The sequence below is a fragment of the Quercus suber genome, unplaced genomic scaffold (genome assembly GCF_002906115.3).
Source record: "Quercus suber isolate HL8 unplaced genomic scaffold, Cork oak 2.0 scaffold_52, whole genome shotgun sequence".
In the NCBI taxonomy this organism is placed as follows: Eukaryota; Viridiplantae; Streptophyta; class Magnoliopsida; order Fagales; family Fagaceae; genus Quercus; species Quercus suber.
Genome location: NW_027069517.1, coordinates 1,121,343 through 1,131,229, shown reverse-complemented (window position 1 = coordinate 1,131,229; position 9,887 = coordinate 1,121,343). Strand labels below are relative to the sequence as shown.

Below are 9,887 nucleotides of genomic sequence, written 5' to 3'. Positions count from 1 at the left end.
CTTCAGTCATTTTGTCCAGTTTGGTCCAATGCAGTCCAATTTGGTTTATTTCATTTTATTCCGTCTAGTTTGGTAATGCTTAGGGAGGAGAAGTTTGTATAGAAAGAAGAGTTGCTTCATTGACAATTATGTCACATTTTCAACCTAATGTTAGTAGGTTCTTGATGGAATAACATTTGTCTAAGTAAAGTCTTATATATATATATATATATTTTTTTTTTTTTCTGACATTAGTGATGAATTTACTTATAGTGAATAATGATTACGTTCCTATGGGTGTTTATTTGGATGAGCCTCAACTGTATAACTAGATAGTTAACAATACCAAGTTAGAGTAATTCTTCGAATGTGGGGCAAGTTGTAAATTCTTTTATATCCTTTGTTATCTTGTTCTCATAGTATCAGGTTCTTTGTTCCCTATTTCTATTTCACTTGTGCTTATATTTAAACTAAAGCCTCTCTTTATGGAATACAGTTATCATGTTAATGTATTTAGAATAGTTCTTTGAATTTTGTTAAATTACCGATTGTCCCAAAAGTTTAAGCTGTTAGGAAATAATGAATTTAATCATTAACCATAATTCTAACACTTCCCCTCACGTGTGGGCCCAAACTTTCCCATTGCCTTAATAAATGGAGCTCAACATGTGGGAGTTTCAACATTTTAAATGGGAGGTAGAGTAAAACCACGGATCGAACTTAGGATGTCTTGCTTTGATACTATGTTAAAATACCAATTGTCTCAAAAATTTAAGCTGTTAGGAAGTGCTGAATTTAATCAACCATAATTTTAACAACTTTAATTTAATTAGACTACAAACTACAGATGTGGAGGTTGGCTAAGATTATTGCAGTTTTATTTGCACATGATAGTTTATCTCATTTATAATCTACCATTTCTGGAATTTATCATGAGAACTGAAGTTATTTCTGTCTTTATGCAGAGCAAGGGAAGGATTTGGATGAGTTTTTCCAGTCAACAGCTGGTACATATATCTGACTTATCTGAGCTTTTTAAAGAGCTAGAACTATCTAAAAAATCATAACTTGATTTCCAACTAATGTGTAGATTTTAAATTAATCAGTATTTGAATCCACTAAGATCATCATGTTATGTGAAGCAGCATTGCATTTTACTGTAGAATTTGATTTGGGCAGAAAACTTCAATTTGGTAGAGAGCCATATGCAGTTGTGTGTTTCCTTGTCATTCAGCCCATCCTTAAAGTGGTTTTCTGGTTGATGATAATCAACCCTGTGCAACTGAAATAAAATTTTAATGGACTGGATGCTATAGTAGTATTTCTTGCTATATTGCTGCATTTACATTTATCATAAAATACTAAAGAAGATAATTACAATACTAATTGCATAGTCATTCTATCCATGCAAACTTATCTGATATGTATCAATTCCAATTAGCACTTCCTAAAAAAGATGCTAATTAGCTTCCTTTTGACTCTACGGAAGATTAAAAACTTTTTTTTTTAAATGGAGAAGATTTAAGAAATCAGGAAAGTCATACTAACTGGTTTCATTTGAATTTTCTTGGATGATGGTCTCTCTTTACTAGAAATTATTGAAGCATGCATATTTGCTTACTCTGTAGAAAGTGATGCCACAACTAAAAAGGAGAATGAATTTGTTTATCATCTATTGCTGAAGTATATATATTTTCCAATGATGTCATTGCCAGTGGAAGCTATTTTAGTAGCATTCTTTTATCTGTCTGTATTACCAAACATATCTAACCAAGCTTCCCTAAACTCTGTAGGAAAGTTTCAGACTGAATTGGGCAAAGCTTGGGCCTTAGAGATAGCATCAAGAAGAAGAAAAGAAGGCTGATTCAAGACCTTAAGTTTCCTTTTTGCTGGTGCCGTTGTGCTGGTACTGGCAATAGTGGTAGAACAGTACAACAATTCTTGACATGTGTATATTAATCTTGATTACTTTTAACCATATTATCAAAAATAATGAAGTTTTGAGTATGATTTTATCATGTCAAACCTTCACTTAAGGGGTTAGTTATAAATCTCACAACTGTAAGCACTCGCAATAAGGTTGCTAAAATGACTAAATAGTCATTTTAGCAACCAAGACACCATTAACACACACTACACAAAGAAGGTAAAGCTAAAAACTTTTGAGTGATTGCTACAGTGGACTACTATCTTTAGCAACTCACTGTAACTGGACTACTATCTTTAGCAACTCACTGTAACTGGATGGTATAACAAAAAATCATTTTTTATTCCCACACACGTGCCTTGTTTCCACTATGTCCCTATCTCACTGTCACACGCAGACAACCCACCGTAACTCCTGCCCTTTCTCCCTCCAGGCTCTCTCTGCCTAACCCTATCTCTGCCCAGCCCAGCCCTCTCTCCCCTTCACCCAGGTGTGTGCGGTAATTTTCAGTGTGTTTGGGTGCCGTGGGTAGGTCGATCAGTGCAATGGGTAGCTCATGTGGCTGGGTCAATCAGTGCAGTGGGTCGTTGGGAGCTGTAGTTGGCTGGGTTGATGGGTGCAGTGGGTCGTTGGGAGCTGTGGTTGGTTGGGTTGATTGATGTGGCTTCTTCTCTAGCGTGGGTTTGTGATTTGTGGTGGTTATGGGTTTGTAATTTGTGATTTGGTTTTTGGGTGGTGGGGGTTTTGATTTGTAAAGGTTGTGGGTGCCAATGATGGTGGCTATGACTATGTTGTGGTGGTTTATGTTGGTTGTTGGCTATGGCTATGCTCTAGCAGTAATGGTTTGTGGCGTTGGTTTGTGGGGTGGTTTGTGTTGATTGTGGTTGTTTAATGTATTGAATATATTATTTAATTATGTTGTTTATATTATTTTAATGTGTTGAGTGCTAAAATAAAACCTTTGATGTTGAGTATATTGTAAAGTGAGTTGTTAAAATAAATAAAGTGGCTTTTTAAGTTGGGAAAAGCTATAATTTTTAGATGCTTTGTTGTGAATGCTCCTTTTTACTCAAAATATATTTTATACTTGTGCCATTTAGGCATGTGTTACTTGCTGAAGAAATTAATTTCAAGGTCCTACTAGAAAATTGGAATGCTAGAAAGTATGTGAAGAAATAGAAGAAAGAGTGAGGCCTTCTTAAGTGAAATGGGCACTACTAATTTGTCGTTATCTATAATAATTTTAGTTGTAGTTTTTATTATTGTACATTCTTGTTATGCCACATTAGCCTAGTATTTCCCATTCGCTCCACTTCAGTCTGCTTCGGTCTGTTCAGTCTAATGTAATCTAGTTTGGTCCATTCCCTCCGGTTCGGTTTATTGTGGTACACTTCAATCCATTCCCTTTGGTCTACTTTGGTCATTTTGTCCAGTTTGGTTCAATGCAGTCCAATTTGGTTTATTTCATTTTATTCCGTCTAGTTTGGTAATGCTTAGGGAGGAGAGGTTTGTATAGAAATAAGAGTTGCTTAATTGACAATTATGTCACATTTTCAACCTAATGTTAGTAGGTTCTTGATGGAATAACATTTGTCTAAGTAAAGTCTTATATATATATATATATATTTTTTTTTTTTTCTATTAGTAGGTTCTTGATGGAATAACATTTGTCTAAGTAAAGTCTTATATATATATATATATATTTTTTTTTTTTTCTGACATTAGTGATGAATTTACTTATATATGCTTTATATTTAAGCCATTTAAGATGTATGGAGGATGAATCATTTGAAAGAACTAAGAAGCACTAAACAAATTTCTTTTTTTCTTTTTTCTTTTTTCTTTTTTGGTGAGAAACCACTAGAAACAAATTTCAACTGTATATTACAATATTTACAAAATATCTTGCGATTTTTTGGGCACATAGCGTGGGTTTGCGACTGGTTATCCTATAATAGTTGAAATTAGTCAAATTACTCATCAATAGCATGGGTTTGCAACAATAGTTATCCTATAATAGTTGAAATTAGTCAAATAACCCCTCAAAAGCTGAGGGAGGTTATGTTGGGTAGAAAATTGCTTGAGAAATGTCCAAAATACTGTCGGGTGTGAAAACTTGGGGATGCGAACGTAGCTGAAACTAGACAAGGAGAAGAGTTTACATGTACCTTGCCCTTCAGCCCTGATCATTTTCTTGTTATTGTGTGCGAGGGTGGCAAAGGACCCCATATGCCACCAGAAGAAAACCATGAGGATCAACCCTATGAGATTAGTATTTTTCTTTTTTCTTTTTTTGAGGGAATTTTGGGATTAGTTTAATGATCTCCAGTTCTTAAGACAATTTTTAAATTCTTATCCATCAATTTTAAAGTAGGTATATCAGATTTTGTTATATCATCAATAATTTAAATATACCAAAATGGTAATAATCAATGCTTGTTTAATTGCTACTGACGTTAACAAAATATAAATATACTCACTACTCATTAGATAGATGAGATTATAAGAACTCTATGGTGGAGTTAGTAACCTAATCCAAACTTATGGAACCGATAAAATCCAAGAGATGAAATGATTGCTGCGTTTGAAAAAAAAAAGGATCCTTCTGAGTATGACTATGAGAACGCAACATTCTCTCGCATTTTAAGAGACCAACTTCCATCCACCAAAACTAAAAAGCAGATAAAATTTCATTGACGACTGAACAACAACAAAAATTATATACATCCACTCATAATAACAAGAAATTAGAAATTTGAAGACCCTGCTTGTTCCATTTACTAATGGAATGGCTACATGTAAGACTTCCTTCTTTCACTAACATGCAGTGCCCTCCACAAGCTTGTTTAACTTCTTGGTCCTCAACCTCTCAGCAAAAACCTCACTTCCTTGGCATTCATACCTGTGCATAACAAAGCATTAAATTCAGCTCACTTGCATCATTCTTTATCCTTCTTGTACATAAAAACAAACTACTAATTACTAAATCTTACCTAGCTGGTAAGGATATTAAAGGGCTTAAGCTTTGTGCAAGTTTAATAGCTTCTTCCTCAGTATTGACTATCTGATTGAAGCAGAAATACCGCCCACATGTGGACCGATCCTCAAAGGCTCGAATATGAGCATTGACTAGAAAGTTCACATCAACAAATGCCAGTACTCCATTTTCATACATTTGTGCGGCTCCTGTTTGAAAATTGAGTTTTTCATATAAGATTATATAAAAACAATAAGTGAAACTTAGTCTTTGCTCTCATGTATCAAAATGAATAATGTTACAACACAGAACATCTCTACCTTGAAGATATGACATTGTTGACCTAGAATTCTGTTGAGTGACACCAGGTCCAAGAACTAGGCCAGCATTTATGGAAACCATGTTGACCATGCGATCCATGGCTAGAGCCCAAGCTGCCTGCTCTGAGAGTGTCTTTGCCAGGGCATACCACAGCTGTAATTTACAGAAGGAAGAGCCAAAATAGAAAAAGAAAATTTAGTAAAGGTTTTGCAATTATGGATGCTAAGGTGAATTTTTAAACTTTCTTCCAAAATAATTTTTTAAACAATCGATTGAAATGCTAAAAGTATAATATATGTGATTAAATTTATTGCTTTTGTTATCAGCTCAAACTTTTAGAATACGTGATAATTTATCAAAGAATCACCAGTAACTTATTAATATAAACTTAGTCCGTAATAGTAAGTTTTTCTTTGCTTCTGAATTAAAACATAAATATATTAATAATATAGAAAAATGAAAAACGAATATTTGCTAATGCTGTAATGCATCAGCACCAGTAAATTACATCTCTGCAATAAGTAGGAAGAAGAAATATAGAATCATATTGTTGGTGAATGCTATACAATAAGTCAATAACTTCTGAAAGGAAAAGTACCACGTTTGATTAACCCCTAGCTAAAATTGCCACTACCATTAATTGTCCCATCACATTTGAACAATAATGGCGTGTGACCAAGGCCAACACATGACTATGAATAGGGAATAATCATTCAACTCATACAAAAAAGTCGTACTGTCCACTAATTTTAGAGTACCCCCATCCCCATCGTAGCCCCCACTAGCACCAAAAAAGGCAATCTGATTTCTTTTTTTTTCTTTTTTTCCCACATTTTTACTTGTGTAAAAATATATTTGTAACACAATAAGTGAAACTTAGTCTTTGCTCTCATGTATCAAAATGAATAATGTTACAACACAGAACATCTCTACCTTGAAGATATGACATTGTTGACCTAGAATTCTGTTGAGTGACACCAGGTCCAAGAACTAGGCCAGCATTTATGGAAACCATGTTGACCATGCGATCCATGGCTAGAGCCCAAGCTGCCTGCTCTGAGAGTGTCTTTGCCAGGGCATACCACAGCTGTAATTTACAGAAGGAAGAGCCAAAATAGAAAAAGAAAATTTAGTAAAGGTTTTGCAATTATGGATGCTAAGGTGAATTTTTAAACTTTCTTCCAAAATAATTTTTTAAACACTCGATTGAAATGCTAAAAGTATAATATATGTGATTAAATTCATTGCTTCTGTTATCAGCTCAAACTTTTAGAATACGTGATAATTTATCAAAGAATCACCAGTAACTTATTAATATAAACTTAGTCCATAATAGTAAGTTTTTCCTTGCTTCTGAATTAAAACATAAATATATTAATAATATAGAAAAATGAAAAACGAATATTTGCTAATGCTGTAATGCACTAATGCATCAGCACCAGTAAATTACATCTCTGCAATAAGTAGGAAGAAGAAATATAGAATCATATTGTTGGTGAATGCTATACAATAAGTCAATAACTTCTCGTATCAAAAAAAAAGAAAGTCAATAACTTCTGAAAGGAAAAGTACCCCGTTTGATTAACCCCAAGCTAAAATTGCCACTACCATTAATTGTCCCATCACATTTGAGCAATAATGGGCGTGTGACCAAGGCCGACACATGACTATGAATAGGGAATAATCATTCAACTCATACAAAAAAGTCGTACTGTCCACTAATCTTAGAGTACCCCCATCCCCATCGTAGCCCCCACTAGCACCAAAAAAGGCAATCTGATTTCTTTTCTTTATTTTTCCCACATTTTTACTTGTGTAAAAATATATTTGTAACTTAAATGGTAATTAGCACTAGGGAGTTCGTGACAAATGTTTTTGTTAAGTATAGATGTATAAGTGAAGTTACATATTAAATAATAATAATAATTATAATAATAATGTTTTTTTTTTTGTTATCATGAGTATAAGTTATTAATATAACATTAAAGAGGCCAAATTCATATGTTTAAAGTTTTGAGTTAAATGTTGTGCTTATATATTACATTAATTACTTAAGTAAAATCTCTCTAAAGAAAAATCAGTTGAATCCAAGACTTTTGGCAGTTCTTTCTTTTTTTGGTTAAAACGATAGGGAAATTCTAAAAAGTTAATTGGTCATGAATTTGAGATTCAAAGTTTTGGCTATTTTATTATTATTATTATTATTATTATTTGTTCTAAGCAATATATAAACTACATATAAGATAATTCCAAAATTATTGACATGACTAGCTAGCTTTGTCCGTATCCCTTTTTCTAAGAAAAAGACACCGGTACATAAAACAAAGCATATAAAATAAAGTAATTATTCTAGATATCCTATCGGCCCATCCTTTCAACCTTTTTCCCTTAAAATATAATTGCGGTTAATGTATGGAGACAATGGAGACAATGCATGCACCAACGTCATGATAAGGATTTCCAAGAAATAGAAATTCTTTTACACAAAAAAAGGAAAATAAAACAAAATAATGAAATATATAAGGAGATCATTATTAAGTTCAAAATTAAGAGTGGGTTTGGTATAACTTATTTTTATTGATTTATTTTATTGAAAAAATAAGCTAGACTAAAATATAATTAGTAAAGTAAAGTTCACAAATTTGTATATATAAAAAAATTAAATAAATAAATAAATAACTAACTTAAAAGTAGTCAGAATAGAGGGCAAGCCCATAAAATGAAGCTCAAAAAAGCTTTTCCTACAAGAATGAACTTTTATAAACATAAATAAACAAGAATTTAAATAAATAAAAAAATCTTGATTTGGTGTTGGCATCAAGGTTTCGTTTGGGTAAATTGGTTGTTTAATCAAGGACCTTGTTGAGACATACAGTATTTTACCCTGTGTCTCAAAAAGGTCCTGTTGTTGTTGAGTGTTGACACATGCACTTCATTTTTTGAAACAATGTATTTTGGACCAAATGCACTTCATTTTTCCTTTTTCATCTCTCTTCTCCTGTGCAGAAAACATATTGGGACCACGTAGAGAAGATACGGAACTACTTTTCAGGGAAAATGCTTTTTTTGAGGATTGACAAATTCAAGGCCATTCGGAAAAACTCAAAGTGCAATTGGTAATGTTTATTCTAGAATCTACACTTGGCAACGCAACAAAAGCGTCCCAGTTCCACACTCCCACTCAGAATTCAATTACTACCCAAAAAAATATCAATATTTGAAAAAATTAATGACTTGCCGATTTGGTATCTAATATTTATTATCCACTTTAACAATCTCACTTTAAATAATTGAAAATCATTTTGTGAGAAAAAATTTGTAGCACACAACTTTACACACATAAAAGAAGAACAATTGAAATATAGATTTTAATTGCTTTTTTCGCATGTAAAAAATTACTTTGTGATTCTAAAATTATTGAAAACATATAATCTTGCCCTTGTTTTGGTAATTAAAAAAGAGTATATATATATATATATATTCAGGTCCCAAACCTTCAATTTTCTGCAAAACTCTCGATCACTCCATGACCTCTCATCAACATCCTTCTCTGCACAAATGTTCTCTCTCCAAATTGCTGCAGTTAAACAAGAAGTGAACACAATCTTCTCAATACTCTCTGTTTGTGCACATGCTTCCACTATATTAATTGCTCCTCTCACCTCCAAATCCACAATTTTATCCTGCCCAAACCATAAATAAAACTTATATACTGCTACTACTAATATAAAAGCTAAGAGCATAATCATTGGCAGAAACAAGAGGGTTGAATTTGTTTTCTTCTCTTTACAATTAAGGCACATCATATCATCATACTATTTGAAAAGGAACAATAAATAAATAAACTTACATCATATCCATCTGAACTGTCTAAACAGCAGAACAAAGCAGAGCAGCCCTTCAATGCTACAAGAATGCTATGGTAATCCAAAACATCTACACAAAATACCACCAGTCTCTCCTCCATTTTTTCCATCTCCCTAATTTTCTTCTCTATCTCTGTCTGACTCTGATCCCCTGCAACAAACCCAAATTCATATATATTATGCTCATAATTCATATTATCAAAAATTAAACCTCCTCAAAAAGATACCAAACCAAAAAAGGGGAGAACTTGCCATGCTTTTGGATAGCTGCATGAACTTCATACCCTCTACTCAACAATCCTTTCAGAATCCAAAAACCCACATAGTTTGAAGCATCAAGAACACAAATTCTGGTCTTTTCGTGATCCATTCTTGCTCTTTTTGCTTCTTTTTCTTTCATTCTTCTTCTTTGTTGTTGGAGTTCTGAGAAAAAATATGAAGGGTGAGATGGGTACTAAATATAAAAGATTACAGGTTGGTGAACTATTTGTGACACGTTCTCAGCTACTTGCCCTCTTCTCTTGTGTGCTGGACAGACCCTTTTTTTTTGGGCTTTTCCATGTGATGATGTGAAACTTATATTTTCTAATAATACTTATTATAATTTAAATTTAGGATATGCACTTTGTAAAATTGTAAATACCAAATCTTTCAAAAAAAAATTGTAAATACTAAAACTATATGTTTCCTGAGCCTCTTTATTCTGCATGCATGTGCCAAGAGTGTGTTGTGTCATTCAATCGTGACAGTTTAGTATAGAAAAGGTCTATAAAAAAGCAACACGCAACTTTTTGGAGTTTTTGGGTGAAATCGCCAA

At 33.0% G+C, this 9,887-nt stretch overlaps 1 protein-coding gene and 1 long non-coding RNA gene across 2 annotated transcripts; one reads left to right on the top strand and one right to left on the bottom strand.

Moving 5' to 3' along the window:
• The first annotated feature begins 265 nt into the window (after positions 1–265).
• On the top strand, positions 266–1,997 carry LOC136066929 (uncharacterized). The gene is made up of 2 exons (XR_010628457.1): positions 266–986; positions 1,773–1,997. It is a non-coding gene; the product is annotated as an uncharacterized LOC136066929 (long non-coding RNA).
• A 2,365-nt stretch (positions 1,998–4,362) lies between these two features.
• On the bottom strand, positions 4,363–9,493 carry LOC112007575 (cinnamoyl-CoA reductase-like SNL6). The gene is made up of 6 exons (XM_024039944.2): positions 9,323–9,493; positions 9,055–9,221; positions 8,699–8,887; positions 6,138–6,291; positions 4,900–5,092; positions 4,363–4,808 (listed from the first exon to the last, which is right to left on the bottom strand). The coding sequence occupies exons 1-6, from the start codon at positions 9,468–9,470 to the stop codon at positions 4,724–4,726; spliced, it is 936 nt and encodes a 311-aa protein (XP_023895712.1). The 5' UTR covers positions 9,471–9,493; the 3' UTR covers positions 4,363–4,723.
• Positions 9,494–9,887: the final 394 nt, after the last annotated feature.

Coding starts and splice junctions, on each gene's coding strand:
- LOC112007575 (XM_024039944.2), bottom strand. CDS start 9,470: ATGAAAGAAAAAGAAGCAAAAAGAGCAAGAATGGATCACGAAAAGACC. Junction 9,222..9,322: donor TGCAGCTATCCAAAAGCATG/GCAAGTTCTCCC, acceptor GGTTTGTTGCAG/GGGATCAGAGTCAGACAGAG. Junction 6,292..8,698: donor AGTTTTGCAGAAAATTGAAG/GTTTGGGACCTG, acceptor TGTAAATTACAG/CTGTGGTATGCCCTGGCAAA.